The sequence below is a fragment of the Pseudorasbora parva genome, chromosome 2, assembly GCF_024679245.1.
Source record: "Pseudorasbora parva isolate DD20220531a chromosome 2, ASM2467924v1, whole genome shotgun sequence".
NCBI classification, from domain to species: Eukaryota; Metazoa; Chordata; class Actinopteri; order Cypriniformes; family Gobionidae; genus Pseudorasbora; species Pseudorasbora parva.
In genome coordinates this window covers 32,742,491-32,761,767 of record NC_090173.1, presented here as the reverse complement: position 1 = coordinate 32,761,767, position 19,277 = coordinate 32,742,491, and the positions used below count along the sequence as shown (strand labels likewise).

At 40.9% G+C, this 19,277-nt stretch overlaps 2 protein-coding genes across 2 annotated transcripts in view; both read right to left on the bottom strand.

Moving 5' to 3' along the window:
* Window positions 1-19,277, bottom strand: part of trpm4a (transient receptor potential cation channel, subfamily M, member 4a) — a 43,092-nt gene that overhangs the window by 9,428 nt on the left and 14,387 nt on the right. The window contains exons 7-24 of the mRNA XM_067416542.1: window positions 18,709-18,886; window positions 13,349-13,413; window positions 12,962-13,210; window positions 12,774-12,876; window positions 12,577-12,695; window positions 12,152-12,463; window positions 9,199-9,300; window positions 8,953-9,081; window positions 8,395-8,524; window positions 7,409-7,554; window positions 7,185-7,297; window positions 6,993-7,088; window positions 6,856-6,902; window positions 6,532-6,764; window positions 6,342-6,457; window positions 6,133-6,265; window positions 5,879-6,053; window positions 1,506-1,671 (exon numbers count right to left, since the gene is read on the bottom strand). Coding sequence (XP_067272643.1) covers window positions 1,506-1,671; window positions 5,879-6,053; window positions 6,133-6,265; window positions 6,342-6,457; window positions 6,532-6,764; window positions 6,856-6,902; window positions 6,993-7,088; window positions 7,185-7,297; window positions 7,409-7,554; window positions 8,395-8,524; window positions 8,953-9,081; window positions 9,199-9,300; window positions 12,152-12,463; window positions 12,577-12,695; window positions 12,774-12,876; window positions 12,962-13,210; window positions 13,349-13,413; window positions 18,709-18,886 — 2,612 coding nt within the window. The remainder of the gene's footprint in view (window positions 1-1,505; window positions 1,672-5,878; window positions 6,054-6,132; window positions 6,266-6,341; window positions 6,458-6,531; window positions 6,765-6,855; window positions 6,903-6,992; window positions 7,089-7,184; window positions 7,298-7,408; window positions 7,555-8,394; window positions 8,525-8,952; window positions 9,082-9,198; window positions 9,301-12,151; window positions 12,464-12,576; window positions 12,696-12,773; window positions 12,877-12,961; window positions 13,211-13,348; window positions 13,414-18,708; window positions 18,887-19,277) is intronic.
* On the bottom strand, window positions 15,000-16,305 carry LOC137089510 (uncharacterized). The gene has a single exon (XM_067453105.1). It carries the CDS (start codon window positions 16,303-16,305, stop codon window positions 15,142-15,144), a length of 1,164 nt encoding a protein of 387 aa, XP_067309206.1. The 3' UTR covers window positions 15,000-15,141.

The window sequence follows — 19,277 nt, the reverse complement described above, 5'->3', positions numbered from 1 at the left end:
CCTGACAGAACTGGAGAGGATCTACAAGGAGGAATGGCAGAGGATCCCCAAATCCAGGTGTGAAAAACTTGTTGCGTCTTTCACAAAAAGACTCATGGCTGTATTAGATCTAAAGGTGCTTCTACTAAATACTGAGCAAAGGGTCTGAATACTTAGGACCATGTGATATTTCAGTTTTTCTTTATTTAATAAATCTGCGAAAAGGTCAACAATGCTGGGTTTTTTTGTAAATATGGGGTGCTGTGTTTACATTAATGAAGAAATTTGTTTACTTAAATGATTTAAGCAAATTGCCGCAATTTAACAAAGAGTAAATAATGTAAGGGGTCTGAATTATTTCCATATCCACTGTATACACACACACACACACACACACATACATATGTCTGGTGCGATATCTTTCTAGGGACTCACCATAGACATAATGTTTTTTATGTTGTAAAAAACATATATTCTATCTACCTACACTGCCCCTGCCCCTAAACCTACACATCACAGGAAACATTCTGCATTTTTACATTTTGAAAATAACTCATTATGTATGATTTATAAGCTTTTGTACCCATGGGGACCTCAATTTAGGTCCCCACAGTGACACGAGTCCCCATGAGTCTGTGTGCATTCAGGTTGAAGTCCCCACCAGGCTAGAAAAACATGTACACACACACACACACACACACACACACACACACACACACACACACACACACACACACACACACACACACACACACACACACACACACACACACACACACACACACACACACACACACACAAGAAAGTTCAAAAGTTTGGGGACGGTAAGATTTTGAATGAATTTATCATTTATTTGATATAAATAGTAATACTGAGAAAAAAATATTCATTTTTACATTTTCAGCATCATTACTCCAGTCTTCAGTGTTACGTGATCCTTCAGAAATCATTCTAATATGATGATTTACTGCTTAAGAAAAATGTATTATTATAAAATTTAGTGGAAACTATGGATTAATTATTTTAGATATTATTTTAAATTATTTTAAATATTTGATTAATTTTCAGTATTTTTTTATTAATAAAGTTCAAAATAACAGCATTTATTTGGATATTTTTTTCTACATTATAAATGTCTAATTTTTTATAAATGTATAATAAATTAATAAAATATAAAATAATTAATGGGAAAAAATTCTCCAAAAAATCTTATTAACCCCAAACTTTTAAACAGTAGTGTATTACTGTGTATATTAACTAACAATTTGTAAAATCAGCCTATTTAAATTAAACTGTTACTTAAATAAGCAAGTTGATTAGCTTTCAGGATTAAAATGTATTAATTTCATAATACAATTATAAATACTCCACCTGCTTGTGCTCCACTGAACGGAGAACCAACATTTGAGGAAATCTAGTAATCGAACATCTGGCAGATTTATCCAGATATTTTAAAGTCCATGTAAAATCATTGGTTTGCAAACACAGCTGATGTTGTATCAGTGTTGATGGTGCAGTTTTTTTACCTGAACATTGCGATGAGTAAGTTCACCAATAGAATGTTGGTGACCAACAAGTAGACTGACAACAGAATAAGGACAAGCCAATTAGCATCAGACTGTGGGCAGGGCTCTGCCCCGTCATTGATGAGAGTGACATTGTCTGTACACTGTTTCTCATGTCGCTTGTCAGCTAGGGACAAAAAAATAAATAAATATTATCACAACAGAATCAATAAAATGTCCAAAAAGTAAAAAAGTTTGGGGACAGTAAGATTTTTAAAATAAATAAAAAGTATTATTTAGCAATGATGCATTAAATAAATCAAAATGGACAGTAAAGACATTTATAATACATTTACATGACAACAATGTACTAAAAACAGGAAACAAAATGTGTTTGCCTTTTTCGTGTACAGATGACAACATTATCAAAATGATCCCTGTTCACACAGATTCGCAAAAATGATTAAAAATGCTGTATTATGCATGCCAGGCCAGAAGACGGTGATGCCACTTTGCAAAGAAATACTACATGCCAACTGAGCACGTAATATACATTCGCATTACATCACCGTTTTTCAAAAATCTTTTATGAGATGATTATGGTATAGTTCTCAAAAAATATTAGAAAATAAGAAAAAAAAAAGTTTTCAAACATTTTCATTTTCAGGCTGTTGTGTAAATGAAAGGCCAAAACCCAAAGTTTTGAGTTGAATTATGATAAACTTTTAAAATAGAACATTTCTATTCAAAATCTATTTTAATAGATTTCTGGTTTCAACGTGGATAATAAGAAATGTTTCTTCAGCAGCAAATCAGCATATTAGAAATGTCTTTATTTCATTTGTGACACATTTAATGCATAATAAATATATTAATAAAATATAAAATAATTAATATTATGAATAAAAGCATCCCGAATCCCTGCTCCAAAAAAAATCGTACTTTTCAAGACACCAAAATTTTAAACAGTAGTGTATTACTGTGTATATTCACGAAGTTGTAATATCAGCCAATTTGAATTAAAACTTAATGTGATTTCTAAAGGATCATGTGACATGTGAAGACTGGAGTAATTTTGCTGAAAATGTAACATCACAGGAATACATTTAGTATATAAAATGTAATAGTTTAAAATTTTTTTTTTAAAAAATGTAAAAATACAATTTCACAATATTACTGTTACTGTATTTTGTCTGTATTTACTCATAGACTGTAAAAAAAAAAAAATGGCGGTAGTATCGTGACATCACCCATAGGATTCTGATAAGCCTTTCTGAAGTGTAAAGCAGAGATGGCCGTAGTAATTTTGAGAATGCGCAGTGATGTATAAATTAATAGAGACCCAGACTTGAGTAAAAGTACTCTATAAAAAAAAGTGACTTGAGTAGAAGTTGAAGTCCTCTTTAAGCACCACACTTAAGTAGAATTACAAAAGTATTCAACATTTTTGTACTTAAGTATTGCAAGTAGTTTATTTAAAAATGTACTATTCAAGTACTGAAAAGTAAAAGTATTGTTTTATGTAGTTATTAAAGAAAGTAGTCAAAAGTTTGAACATCATATTTCATTACCCAAAAGTTTATTTTGACTAATAGTCTAATTTTCTACCATATACATTTTAATAAAACTAAACGGCTAGCTAACAACAACTTGCTTTGCACTTTTTTCTGTTTTTTACATCACTCCAGTCTAAACTAGGCTATATACTTTTTAAGGTAATTTTTCTACACATTGTCATATAAATAACCTGAAAATACTGTAGTTAAAAACAAATATAAGCACACTTATATTTCAAGAAGTGTTCTGAGTAAATTATTTGTTTTTAACACTTTACAATATGGTTTGAGTTAATCTTACATTAGTTAATGTATTAGACTAATAACTAACATGAAGTTAGTTATATGACATGAAGTTAGTTAGTTGTAAAAGTTATAATTGTAACATGATCAATACATTTGTTACTGTATTTATTAATCTTTGTTCATCTTAGTTAATAAAAATGCAGCTGTTTATGATTTGTATATGTTTTTTCACAGTGCACATTAACTATGTAAACAACTAGAGAGCAATTTGAGAGCAATTTAAGAGCAAGACGGCGCTCATGTTGTGAATGCGTGCACACGGCGGCTCTCTCTCTCATATGTGCCCTGACAAGCGCAGCAGTTATTCTATTCTACATCACTTACTGAACAAATAAGGCTTTGGTGGCTTAAAAAAGGCAGAACGGGAGCATGTGCAGTCTTTTTGAATTGCTTGTTTCGTACAATGATTTGCCAGCTTCATCAAATCTGCCATCTACCTTTCTGGCAGTGGTAATGTGGGTTTGGAATGGAATGATTCGTAGCATTTTTTATAATTGTAACAAGTAACTATGCAGCACTTTAAAAAAAATATTGGAGTAAAAGTATTAAACTCATCGAAAATATGTACTGAAGTAAAAGTGGAAGCAGGAGAAAAAAATAATACTCTAGTAAAGTAAAGATACAGCCTTTTAGTACTTAAGTACAGTAGTGAAGTAGGTCTACTTCGTTACTATACATATCTGGCAATGCGTCATCATGCGTCACGCCTGGATAACAGAAAATGGACAAAGAGGCGTGACATGGGCAGAGCTGAGGTGATGCACTGACTAACAGACAGCGGATAAATGGCTATCCACCTGTCACTCAAAGTGACAACGCCCTTAATTATGCAGAACTTTAAAGCTTTATATAATGCAAATGAATGAGTTATAAAAAATATTTATAAAAAAAAAAAAATCACCCTCCTCACAGTGTTGTCATGAAGGGCAAAATTAGCCGTATAGACCAAAACAATATGTAAATATGTTTTTTTCTGCTTTAAAGTTTGGATTTTTAACATCAGATTCTGCTCCCCTCTGGAGTCTAGTGAGTCCCTAGTGGCCAGTCAATGAATTGCAGTTTAAATTACTTCCGTGTTGGCTTCAGCAGAAACTGGGGGAGGTTGCAGCTTGATTTTGATCGAATAAGTGCAGCGTTGGTAAACATAAGAGGCTTCTTTTCAAAACATAAAAAAATCTTACTGATCCGAAACTATTCAAATGTATGTTGTGATGGAACTGTATAGCAAGAATCAAAGTTACAAAAAAATAAAGGACAACTCCGGTGAAAAATGAACCTAGGGGTAATTAACAGAGTACCGAGTAGATTGTTCTCTGGGATGCGTTTTCATGAAAATCGAATGTAAAGAGTTTTATCTCTAAAAAGAGATTAGCTTATAACACTTTGCTATGGGGCACAGAATAAGTGAAATTAAACCGCTAGTTAATACCACTAACAAGGCTCAAAATAGCCTCACACTAACACAGTAGCATAATGAGGGTCCCTACATGCAAACCGAAGCATTGCGAACTTTGTAAGTGTACAAACAGTTTAATAAGAAGATACTTTATAAACACAGTCCATTACGCATTTACAGACAGGAGCCATCTTGGAAAAAAGTCTCGATGAGTCGAGCCACGAACACGGTGCTAAGTGATGAACTGTGACTTGGATTCTCATATAGTCCATTGTTTCTGGAAGAAAGCACTGAACACAACAGAGAAAATAAATAAATAAAAATAAAAATGTCCATGTCATTAGATTTCACAAACTTAATTCCTATTGTCATGGCCCCTCCCCTGCCTTGCAGGGGCGGTGCCTCCTGCAGTCAGAGGAGGGTCATTAGTGATTGGAGCCACCTGGGCTCAGAGTATTTAAACTGCCTCACTAACCTCTGTCTCTTTCTCTCTGCTCCTCCAGGTATGATCGTGTCTTGTTTGTTCCTTTGTAGTTTTATTTAGTTTCCACACAGACATGTTCACACACAGATTCATTCATCCATGCACTTTACATACACTCTACATTATGACATGTTCACACCTTATTCTGTTTCCCTTGTTTATAGTTTATAGTTTTGATTTACAATAAAATAATCTTGTTTGGCCTATACCTTTTGTTAGTGTCCCCTCATTATTTGCCACAGGCTAAGAGCCGACCTGTGACGCTATCGACTAGCTAACTTAGCACAGCGTTCATGACTCGACTCGTCGAGATTGTTTTCCAAGATGGCTCCTGTCTGTAAACGCGTAATGTACTGTCTTTATAAAGTATCTTCTTATTAAACTGTTTGTATCCTTACAAAGTTCTCAAAGCCTCATTATGCTGCCGTGTTAGTTTGAGGCTATTTTGAGCCTTGTTAGTAGTATTAACTAGCGATTTAATTTCACTTACTCTGTGCCCCATACACAAGCGTTATAAGCTAAACTGTTTTTAGAGATAAAACACTTTACATTCGATTTTCATGAAAACGCATCTACTCAGTAACCATGTGTTAATTACCCCTAGGTTCATTTTTCACCGGAGTTGTCCTTTAAGTCAAAGACATACACATACCATCAATTTCATCCAATGGTATCTGTCCATATATGTGCATGTATGGTCTGTAGAACACGCGCCGAATTACCCAACCAGGACGAGTGTCATAGGAGTACAGCAGTGCCTGATTGGCTACTCCATATGCCAATAGCCAAACCCCGAGAAAGAACAGGAAGAAAAACACATCTTTCACCTGTGGAGTACATGAAAAATCTTGAGCAGGATTATATGTACTTTTTAGGGCACGTTCAAAACTAAAGACTCCTTCTCACCATTTTTCCAACTATTATGATTTTGGGACCAAGTTGTTTGTGAACTGCAAATATATGAATGAGTCTGAGTGTGAAGACCATATAGTCGACACACAAGACCATACGGCCAAAATTATACGACCACGGAAACAACCTGTAACAAAAACAAACATGCACTAACTAATACAACCACACACACACACACACAAAACAGATTTCACAAATTTAACCTGCAGAGAAGCCCAATAATGAAGAGTGCGATGGCCGTGATGTCACATTTGTTCCAGATGTCTTGGATGTACAATTTCATCCTCTGAAATACAGTTGTAGATCCTACAAAAAAAGTCTGAGAGAGATCAGAGAAGATTCAGTGACTGAACGAGTACATCAAATTGTGCGAAACACAATCAAGATTCATACCTGTCGAATTTCTTCACAGACCAGAGTAAAAACCCAGAAATACAACACAAGCTCCAAAGGTGCGGGTCCGTGGGGAGGCGGAGGCTTAAAGTCCACCAATAGGACATAAGCAAACAGGAAGAGGAAGAGGAAGTACATCAACACATTGCCTAGAAACGAAGTGACCGGTGCAAACCAGAACTGCCGCCATCGATGGAATATAAAAGGTCGTTTTTGAGGGACATCCTTTGATGCTGCAATATATATACATTAAAAACAATTATGTAGACATCCAACAGCAGGTCAAAGCTTAACAGGACATGTATACATGCAATTTAGACGCACCTTTTGGGTTTCCTTTTAAAGCATTACATTCCTCCACATCTTCATCGCTGCGAAGTATACATATGACACTCTTTAGATTATCCGCAACATCTCTAATTTAGTGAAACTGTTTATGGCACTAAGAAACCGTGAATTACATGTTTAAGACTTCAGCCAGTGACTCGGCTCCATCAGCACTGTCAAACTCTTTACCCTGATTAAAGTCATCTGGCTTTTCCTCAATCTCAAACTCCCTAAGAGATCGAACAGCATTAAAACTTTGAAAACCATACAAGAAAGAAAATCAAACTTTCATGCCACAATTTGGGCCAAAAATATTAGGTACTGACTTGAAACAGATGAGTTTGGTGTAGATGAAGGGAGGTAGGAAAAAGGAGAGGACCAGTTTCCACACCTCTGTATTGCTGTCCATGTCCCCCCACCAAATCTCAGACAATAAAGTCTAGCAATGGATGAGATAAAGAACGATGACACCAGAAACCAAACCAAAACCTAGGCAAAACTGACACTTCAACATACAGAGCAGATGCAGAGTAGCATAAGAACCGCTCACCTGAACTCCGTCATGGCTGAAGAAGAGGCGGGCTTCAGCAGCTGTGGCCATCTGCAGACAGGTGGCACCACCCCATACAGGTGACTGTCTGATGAGAAGCTTGAAAGAGCGGCTCTCGTTGCTCTGGTAACACTCACTGAACACATCTATTATGATGAAGTGATGAGAGAATACAACATAAATATGAAGACCTGCTCAAATACTGACAAGCACATAAAACAATCTGTTATACACTAGTCCATATTTTTAGGGTTGATAAAAAAGGCTCTTCTGCTCATAAAGGCTTCATGCGTTTAAAAAAAACAGTGATGTTGTGAAATATTACAATTTAAAATGACAGTTTTCTATTATATTTAAAAATCATAACTTATATTCTATTAGAAAGATCTCATTATTATCAATGTTGAAAACTGTTGTGCTGCTTAATATTTTTGTGGAAACTGAAATAAATGTTAGTATCTTATGATTTTTTTATGACTTTTTAAACATTATTACTGCATCTTTACTGTCACTTTTGATCAACTGAATGTATCCCCTGCTGAGTAAAGTATTAATTTAAAATTGGACTACAAAAGTCTGAGATCACATTGAAAATATGAGATTTTTTTTGTTGTATTTTAACCTTGAAATAAACTGAAAAACATTAATTGAAGAAATATTTTAGATCTTAAACTTACAGGGGCAATTCACACAGAACAGTAATTTTTGCATTTAAAACGTGAGGCGCAGGGTGTGAAAACACGCAAGGTCTAGAAATATGTTTAGCTCCTTTAAATTTTAGTGCCACATTTTTAGAATGCTGTGTGATGCAATGGTCAAACATGTCTGTTTAGTGCATGTTTGCATAGAAAAATAGTGCAGTGGAAAGCAATTTCCTAAAATGCATGCTTAAAAAAAGAATGTGAAAGCATTTCTACTAGCTACTCAGACTTTTGGAGGCCATTGAAAACTCCATCTGCAATATCTTTCATTTGATTCACACCCACCATGTGCCAGATTCTCAAAGGTCTGAGCTAGTTCCTTCATGCAGAGCTTGGACTCATTCTCTGTCTCCAACTTAGAGAGCTCTCTTAATATCTTACACCCGGCAAGAGCACTTAGCACCGACTCCCCCGCCTTACATTGAGAGAGAGAGAGAATGACAAAAATTATTACAATTTTAACAACACAGACTTACGTTATCTCACTTACCTTGTGAAATATCATGACCAAACAATCCAGTAATGATAAATAATAAAAGCTGTGGTATTGATGCAGCAGACCACCTCATGGAGGCCAACATAAGATCACAAGAGAAGCTAAATACCTTGGTAACCCTCCTGGACACTATCACTTGCTAAATTTTAACAGTGTCAAAAAAATGGAATACTTTGGCTTTACTGCTTTGTGTGATACTAACTCTACACCACTAGGTGTCAGTATAGTGTCGGGAATAACTGTATCATGCAACTTTTATGTACTCATTTGCAAACGTTTTATAACAAAATATCTGACACAATTAATCATGAGGTTAGAAATAATATGCAGGGAACATAAATACATACCATTTCCCAGAAGTAGATGGACATTTCTCTGCGATTCTGCAGAATGGCCCAAATAAACAGAGATATCCAGGGAGTCAAACAACGCTGCTGCCGGTACACACTCTCAGTTAGTAGCAACTTATTCACATGCTGAAAAGACGACAGAAACTTTGATCACAACACTGTTATCAATAATGTATTAAAGTGTACTATATATCATATATCATTTCACCAATCCCCAATACCTTAAAAAAAACTGGCTGGTACCTTCATTGCTTTCCTTGAGGAAACTCCATGATGTAGACCAAGAGGGCCATAGTAAAATGGCTGACAGACATCTTCCATGATTTCCGATAACACCCGTGAAACCTGAGAGATGGAAAATTTGAAAAGTACAGCATTTATTTATAATAGAAATACATAAATTTGTAACATTTAAATTTCTTTACTGTCAATTTTGATAAATTTAATGCATCCTTGCAAAATGAAAATATTATAAGTATTAAAAAATACAGTGTGTGTACTATATAAATGATCAGGGATAACATTATGACAGGAAAAGTGGATAACAATGATTATCTCTTCATCACAGCACCTGTTAGTGGGTGGGATATATAGGCAGCAAGTGAATCATGTGTTAGAAGTAGAAAAAAATGGGCAAGCATAAGGATTTGAGCAAAATTGTGATGGCTAGACAACTGGGTCAGAGCATCTCTAAAACAGCAGCTCTTGTGGGTGTTCCCAGTCTGTAGTGGTCAGTATCTATCAAAAGTGGTCCAAGGAAAGAACAGTGTTGAACCGGTGAAAGGGTCATGGGAGGCCAAACAATGCATGTGGGGAGTGAAGGCTGGCCCATGGGGTCTGATAAAACAGACGAGCTACTATAGCTCAGATTACTCAAGAAGTTAATGCTGGTTCTGATAAAAAGGTGTCAGAATACACAGTGCATCACAGTTTGCTGTGTATGGGGCTGCATAGCCACAGACCAGTCAGAGTGCCCATGCTGACCCCTGTTCACAGCCGAAAGCATCAACAGTGGGCATGTGAGCATCAGAACTGATAAATCACAGTTTCTTTTACATCACGTTTATGGCTGGATGCATGTGTTTCGCTTACCTAGGGAACACATGGCACCAGGATGCACCATGGGAAGAAGGCAAGCCGACAGAGGCAGTGTGATGCTTTGGGCAATGTTCTGCTGGGAAACCTTGAGTCCTGCCATCTATGTGGATGTTACTTTGAAACGTACCACCTACCTAAGCATTGTTGCAGACCATGTACACTCTTTAATAGAAACATTCCCTGGTGGCTATGGACTCTTTCAGCAGGATAATGCGCCCTGCCACAAAGCAAAAATTATTCAGGAATGGTTTCAGGGAGCACAACAAAGAGTTTGAGGTGTGACTTGGCCTTCAAATTCCCCAGATCTCAATCCAATTGAGCATCTGTGGGATGTAATGAACAAAAAAATTCTGATCCATGGAGGCCCCACCTCGCAACTAACATGATGTGGCAAGCAGCAAGGCGAGGGACAATGAGAGCGGGCCGGTGACGAGTGCGAATGAGAGCCAGCTGCGCACCAAACGGGTCTTGCGGTGGAGTGACGGGAACATAAAAGGAGGAGTGACGATAGTGGAAGACGAGTGAGGATTTATGTTATGTTTTGTTTACGGCTTGTTATGTGTGTACTGGGATTTTCACGCACAACCATATCTAGGGTTTACAAAAAATGGTGTGAAAAGATAAAAACATCCAGTATGCGGCAGTCCAGTGGGCGAAAATGCCTTGTTGATACTCAGAGGAGAATGGGCCGACTGATTCAAGCTGATAGAAGAGCAACTTTGACTGAAATAACCACTCGTTACAACTCTGGTATGCAGCAAAGCATTTGTGAAGCCACAACCTTGAGGGAGATGGGGTACAACAGCAGAAGACCCCACCGGGTACCACTCATCTCCATAACAAATAGGAATAAGAGGCTACAATTTGCACAAGCTCACCAAAATTCAGACAGTTAAAGACCGGAAAAATGTTGCGTGGTCTGATGAGTCTTGATTTCTGCTGAGACATTCAGATGGTAGAGTCAGAATTTGGCGTAAACAGAATGAGAACATGGATCCATTATGCCTTGTTACCACTGTGCAGGCTGGTGGTGGTGGTGTAAAGGTATGGGGGATTTTTCCTGGCACACTCTAGGCCCCTTAGTGCCAACTGGGCATCGTTTAAATGCCACGGCCTACCTGAACATGACCACCATGTACCAATCCTCTGATGGCTACTTCCAGCAGGAACCATGTCACATAACGCACCATGTCACATAGCTTGAATCATTTCAAATTGGTTTCTTGAACATGACAGTGAGTTCACTGTACTAAAATGGCCCCCACATTCACCAGATCTCAACCCAATAGAGCATCTTTGGGATGTGGTGGAACAGGAGCTTCGTGCCCTGGATGTGCATCCCACAAATCTCCATCAACTGCAAGATACTATCCTATCAATATGGGCCAACATTTCTAAATAATGCTTTCAGCACCTTGTTGAATCAATGCCACGTAGAATTAAGGCAGTTCTGAAGGCGAAAGAGGGTCAAACACAAAAACACAAACACAAAAGTATGGGGTTCCTAATAATCCTTTAGGTGAGTGTATTTTATATATATATATATATATATATATATATATATATAGCTCAGCCAAAAAAAGTAGCTTTTTGGATTTAAAATGGTAAAAGATTAAGAGTCAATGATTGAATCATTACTGCAGTGATTTTTATGTTTCTAGCATGTTATATGTTTGTCAACAGTTTTTCCAACCCTAATTGATGGAGTGTGTAGCTTTTCATTTCTTAACCAGTCATGTTGGAAGACACATCATTGCCATATTTCGGGATGACAATGTCAAGATTCATCAGGCTAAAACTGAAAGAATGGTTGGGAGTGAGCATGAATAATTTTCACACATGAATTGGCACTTCTGAGTCCAGACCTTAAATACCTTAAAAGTCTTTGGGATGTGCTGGAGGAGACTTGACAGAGCGCTTGACTCTTGCATTGTCAATAAATGATCTTGACCAAAAATGAATGCACCTCTTGATGAAAATAAATGCTGTGATGTTATTTTTTATGTTTTTTTATTTTATTTAGTTTTTGGCCAGACATTGTAAATGTATATGTCTGTTGTGTGTGTGTATGTTTTCAGGTAAACATCTATCATTTTACCTCATATAGTGTGAGGTCTCGAGCAGCAGATGGTGTGGTGAGGGTTGTTCCATGGCTCTTGAAAGAGGAATTCTCATCAGGTAGGACAGATAATCGAGTCTGAGAAGCTGCTAAGCCCACTCGCTCATGCAGCCTTCTCTGGAGGAATGAGGATACCACCAGATCACAGTCCGACAGTGAGCTGTAAAGGCCCTCTAAACGATGGTATGTCAGATAGTCCAGAATGTTCAAACCGTTTTCCACAAACAAACGCACAAAATGGGGCTTGTCGTTCACCAGCGCATCAGTCATTGATTCCTCCAGGTCTTCATACTGAAAGAAAGATTAAGCAATAGAAGTTGTAATGTCAAAACAGTTCAACTAATGGTCCTGGTCAGTAATTGTACACTGTGTTGGATTTGCTTTCATTCTGCTAGTAATCCTACCCTCCACTGGACTTCACCATTGAAGAGTTCACTCTTGGCGATATCCACCCTGTTCCAGGCCACTGCCAGCTTCAGCTCTTCAGTGTACTCGCTAGCATCATTAGAATCCCGTTTAGCGGCTGAACACACACACATATAAGCCCACATGTACGTGCTGTAAAAATGTTGAATTCACAAAGCAGGTGATTTAATCTCACCTCTTACAAGAGCTTTAAGGATGATTGTGTCAAAGTCATCTGGGCCTTCCTTGTCTCCACGGAACACAGTGATCAGATCTCTGTTGTGATAGATACTAAGTCCCTGTTTGAAAAAGAAAAAAAGTAAGTAAAAGTAAAGAAAATATCTTCATCCTGCACATGCATGCACTCTCTCGCTGTACACTCACCTGATCCACAAGCTTCTCCGGGTCTGTCTCAGAAGGGAAATGTTTCTTAATTCTCTCTCTCACTCGGTCCCTGAGCTCAACACTGGCACGTTTACTGCTTTCCTCATCAGCAGTTGGCAAAGTGGGACTCCCGGGTGGACTCAGGGGTGTGCTGAGGTCCCTCAGTATTCCTGCTATCAGGTCTGCTGCTGAACCGGACCCTGCCAGCACCAACCATGGAGTAGTGTTTTTCAGAGATAAATCCACTCTCTGTAGTGGCAAAGAGATTATTAATTTTAAATGATTTTAATATTTAAATACATTTAATGGTCATTTTAGATATCTTCAAATAATACAATAAATTACTTAAATTAATATTAAATAAATTAAATAAACTTGTATTATGACCTCAAGCATTGTAGCATTTCCTGCGATCAGCACACACAAAACAGGAATCTCAATGCTGCCACTTCCTGGTAAGGACACAAGACAGCTTTGTTAATAATAGCATAGAAATACAGCAGGTTTTACTAATAATTCACTAAATCAAAAATTTAGAGTGAAAACGAAAAAACGTACTGACGTAACCTTGGTTCCCAGAGAATAACAGGAACGAATATTGCATATTCACTCATGTTAGATGCTAGAGGAAAACTCCTTTTGCCCAAAATATTGGAGCCTTTTGTTTAAAACTCAGTGTAAATACACAGCCATCACAGTGCAGAGCTTGTGCAAGGGTTTATTGGCTGGGCTGTGGGAACAGCATGAACCTATGGCGATGCGTCTTATCTGTGCGAACCAATCGCGGCACATTTTGCAAAATAGATACCAGAGCCTGTGAAAACTGGGCGGGGCTTCTAACTATATAAGTGGCTTGTTTGCCATAAAATTTAGTTTAATTCTACTGAAGCGACCTTGGCTAGTAGTAAAGCCCAATGGCATGGCTGTCTACGCAATACTCATTCAAATTATTCTCAGGGAACCGAGTACGTTCCCTTTCGAAAAATGGCTCACTCCGTTAGCGTTCACAAAAAGCACTTGTAGATCACCCACTCGCTGTAACATATCCACTAAAGAGGCGAGGTTGAGAACCCAAGTGCAGTTTTTTTATTTGAACTTAAATCCAAACATAAACGTAAATCAAAACCTTAACCATAAAACAAAGACTTTGCAAAACCAAACAAAGCACTTAACTAAACTTGACTGGACTGGACTGGACTGGACATGAACAGACAGTAGAACCAACAGTAGATTTATATAGACAATAACTGACAAAGACTATGGCAAATATGAGGGCTTAAATACACAAGGGCTAATGACAAGTCAGGGGACACCTGTGAACAATGATCAACCAATGACAACATGACACAGAAACACGAGCCAGGAACACATGAGGGCATAGAGTCACATGACACATGACAAAACCAGGAAGTGCATGAAAACATTACAGTGGACATGAAAACCTAAAAACCTGAAACATGAACCTACACCAAAACACCCAGTGACACTCGCTTGACTGATGCTAGAGCGCTGTTAAACAACAGTGGTCGTAGTTCGGCTGATGGCACCGTGTTGAATGTGAAGAGGGTGATTGCCATGTTAATCTTGGACTAAATCGGCCACCGTAGGAGTTAAAACGAAATCAGAATTGAGAGGAACAGAAACAATAGGTTACTGTCGTAACCCCGGTTCTCTGAAACATCGAGTGGAGAGATCCACCTATGGGAAGGGCATCCGTACCTGACCTCTGCAGAAGCATCCAATTGCACCAAGTCTGACAAGACAGGCAGGAGCGCGCAGCCAATGCCCAGTAAGGCCCCACCCCTTACCAGCGGGCATATATGGGCTGCATACGCTACTGTACATCAGTAAGTATATTCGCTTCTCGTGCGGTAAGCGGGGCAAAGCTGGTGGATCTCTCCACTCAATGTTTCAGAGAACCGGGGTTACGACAGTAACCTATTGTTCTCTTTCATCATCTCGTTTCGAGATCCACCTATGGGAGAGACATGGACAGCTCCCCGATTGCCCAATACACTCACAGTGAGGTTCTGTTAGCCAGAAAAAGACGGTCACCCCGAGGGGCGGTGCACGACGCGTCTCATAATCATGAACTCGCCACACCGACGCAACCGCGTAACTGCGGTGTGAAGCAGGACATGAAACATAGGCTATGTGTGTCACACATAAAGAAGGCAGGGTTAGGAAGACCCCACCCCCAAGACCGAATGTGCTACTGAGGTTCTGGTGACATCCAGCCTGTAGTAACGCACAAACGTATGGGGAGAAGCCCAACTGGCCGCAGAACAGATATCCTGCAGTGATACTCCCCTGAACAGAGCCCAAGAGGCGGCCAAGCCCCTCGTGGAATGAGCTCTGATGTTCCCTGGGGGTTGCACTCCCTTTGATTCATATGCCAAGATTATAGCGTCCACAAGCCAATGTGAGAGGCGTTGTTTAGACAGGGGATCCCCTTTGCGAGGAGGAGCCCATGAAACGAAGAGTTGGTCACTCTTCCGGAACGCGCTGGTCCTAGACACATACGTTTGTAACGCACAGACTGGACACAGGGCATTTAGCCTCTGATCCTCCGCGGAGGAAAAGGGCGGAGGGTGAAAAGCGGATAGCTCCAACACCTCCGATGTGAACGCAGGGAAACATTTCGGCATGAATGCTGGATTAGGCTTGAGGAAAACCTTATCTCCACCCAGAGAGAAATTGATGCACGAGGGGTGGACCGAGAGTGCATGTAACTCACTGACACGTTTGGCTGACGCCAAGGCCAAGAGCAAGGCTGTTTTGAAGGACAGCAACTTAAGGGGAATATTCCCCAGAGGCACAAAAGGGAATTGAGACAGAGCTTCCAGCACCATGGAGAGGTCCCATTCAGGGATCGTTCTCCTATTGACTGGCAACGAGCGACGGGCGCCCTTCATAAATCTGCGGATTAGAGAATGCTGCCCAACCGTTGAGCCCTCAAAACCCACATGACAAGCAGAGATAGCTGCCAGATAGACCTTAATAGTGGAAAAAGACCTGCCCTTATCCATAAGGTCTTGGAGGAAACACAAGATATCAGCGACTGAGCACTGATATGACGTGAGACCCCGCCCATCACACCACTCATCGAACACCTGCCACTTACAGCCATACAAGGACCGTGTAGAAACGGCCCTGGCATTCTGTATAGTAGCCACCACGCGCGGGGGAAGCCCTAACGCGCTTAGGTTCGTCCTCTCACGGGCCAAGCCCAGAGAGCTACCCTGTCCGGGTGTGGGTGATAAATCTCCCCGTTCGCTTAAGACAATAGGTCTGTGCGGAGGGGGAGGCACCACGGCTGGGCATACAACAGAGGGATTATCCATGCCAGCCACGGCGCTTTGGGCCACCTGGGTGCTATCAGGATGAGAGAAAAAAACCCCTCTCTCGCCCTGGCCAGTGTGAGAATTATCAGGCACATGGGAGGAAAGGCATACAGCAGCACTCTGGGCCACGGGTGGGCCAGTGTGTCCACCTCTAAGGGGGCGCGTCCAAGTCCTTTAGCGAGAAGAACATAGGACAATGGCTGTTTTCGCGCGAGGCGAACAGATCTACGGGCGCCCGTAGCCTCATCCATATCATGTCTACTATCTGAGGGTGGAGGTGCCAATCTCCGAAGAGCGGGTTCCCCCTCGATAGAAGGGGAACCCGGCCGGGCTCTACCGGGGTGCCTGCGATACGTTTCTTTTCGCTATCCGGGAGACCAGACAGGTTGAGCCAGAGCGAGCGCTCTCCTACCACGGAAAGCGCCATAGAGCGCCCGCAGGTTTGGACGACCTGACGAGCATTACGGAGAACGAGGTCGTTAACCGTGATGATCTCCTTCCACAGTGCAGGAGAGGGAGAAGATCCCTTATCTAACTGCTGGCCCAGATCGTCCAGGATCTCCGCTTGGTAAGCGGAAAGGAGGGAGGAGACATTCAGAGTCCTAACAGCCAAGGCCGAGGATTTATAAACGGCCTGGTGCACCGAGGCAGAAAAAGGGGGCTTCGGGGGGGCGGGCAGCCCTCCCTGGACTGGGTTGAGGTGTCTGGCAATGGAGGGCTCAATGGCAGGCGGTTCGCCCATGCCGCGAGCCGCCATATCTTTAACCTCCAGCCCCGCGAGACCGTGTTTAAGATCGAGCGGGTCGTTCCAGTAGTGCCTCATGTGCTTAGCGCACGCTGGAAGAACGGGAAAGAGTTCTTTCCTCGGGCCGGGGGGGGCTCTTTACCGTCATAAATATCCCTCTCCTGGTCGGTGGCGCTCTGTGGAGCCGGCCATTTAATGTTGAGACGAGTGGCCGCTCGCTCACACACATCCAGGAGGATGGATTGAGGCAAGGCCGTGGGGGCGCTAGCCTGGGGAATAACAGAGGGCGGGATGGCCTCCTCGTCCTCCGAAATTTCAAGAAGGCCCGCATCGTCGTAATCACCGGACCCGGCAAGATCGTCGGCGAGCGGGAGGTTACCCGTGAAGATGTCCTCTTCGGGGAACTCAGGATTGGGCTGGTCAGCCAAAACAAGAGCCGTCGCGCCCCGGGAGGTCCCCGGTAGCGCGCTGTCGTCGCCGTGTTCCATATCCGAGTACGACAAGTCGAGCTCGCCACACTGAGTAGCGGCAACTTTAAGGCGGTGTCGCAGGAGTTTCTTAGGCAGTACCAGGCAGTAACTGCAGTTCTCCGGGTTCTCTATTGCCTCCTCTGCGTGCTTGAGGCCCAAGCAGACCACACAGAAAGGGTGAAAATCCTTAGCGGCGATAAGAGACCCACACGCGGCCGGGCAGGCCCGTAACAGGCTAGACACAGAAGGAGAAGACTGAGAGAGCGACATACCCGCGAAAAACTCAGAAAGGTCCGTGGCGGCAGCCGTGGAACAGGAAGACGGACGAGAGCGCGAGCGGCTCCGAATGCAGACACAGAATGTGGCAGAATAGAACTGTCACGCCCGGTGGAGGCTGATCTGGCGATATTTCCTCCTGCAGACAATAAGTGAGCAGCGCAAATCTAACCGAACTGTGTCAGTGCAGAGATCGCGAGAAGCGAATGTCAACTGATGTACAGTAGCGTATGCAGCCCATATATGCCCGCTGGTAAGGGGTGGGGCCTTACTGGGCATTGGTTGCGCGCTCCTGCCTGTCTTGTCAGACTTGGTGCAATTGGATGCTTCTGCAGAGGTCAGGTACGGATGCCCTTCCCATAGGTGGATCTCGAAACGAGATGATGAAAGAGAACTATTATTCACTGGATGGTTATATACCTTTTCACCGCTAGATGGGGAAAAATATCACACAGTGTAGCTTTAAAGGCTTGTTCGAGATGCATCGGTGCTGTGCAGACCAATCGCCGTATGCCATCAAAATACAGCGAGAGCATATGACTCCTTATGCATTTGAATCGTTCATGTGTCATCAGTCCCTGATGATTCAAACTCAACCGCTGAGTATACCCTTGGCTTAAATGGAACATGTATAAAAGAACATTTGTTCCATTGACAATGACTGTTTTAATACAAATCCTTAATTATTGTGTTATATTATTATGTATTATATTATTTTACATGTTGTTCATATTTCTGTTTGTGTATACATGGCTATATACGTGTTAAATGTTTGTATTTTTATGCTGTCAAAGATGAAGTTCTGCTTGGTGAAAATCTAGAAGGACAATAACTTAACTAACTAATGATTTGGGAATTTGCTGTTGTGCTCATTGGTCAATGACCACATATTATTAGTGATTTCTCTCTTACCCCAGATGCCAGTGCGCTGATGTGAAATGAAGTCCTCCAGGTTGGCTCTGAATGTTGTCTCCCTCCCTCTGTGGCCTACACTCCCATCATCCACTAGGAGGAATGCCTGGTGGTTGTTGTCCAGGCAGCTGGATTCATGGGTCATGTTGCGCACATAGTACCGAGCCGGGAAGCTACCCTTGTAAAGAATAACCAACAATACATTTTACAGAGCAGCCTAGGCAAAGTCCTATAAAAGTTCAAAACACTATTCAGGTTTTTATGACATTACTGAAATGCTACTGTAAACTCTGTAAAAAGTATCTGGGCACTGAGCTGCATTTAAAATGTCTGCATTTCATATGGACTCGTACTAGATAAAGTGTACTAGACATAACTTTGCTACTCTGAGCAGTTTTTTCAACTACATTTAAAGAAGTACTTCGACGCTGGCATACTGGTCTTTCGGTAAAACTTGGTTGCCTATACAGTAGAAAAACAGAAAAAAAATTCTGTAATACCTGAATGACTAGAGAAAAAAAGATAATTTTTAAGAGAGTTTTTTTATATTGGACCGATGCACTTTTATG

Coding starts and splice junctions, on each gene's coding strand:
- LOC137089510 (XM_067453105.1), bottom strand. CDS start 16,305: ATGGATAATCCCTCTGTTGTATGCCCAGCCGTGGTGCCTCCCCCTCCG.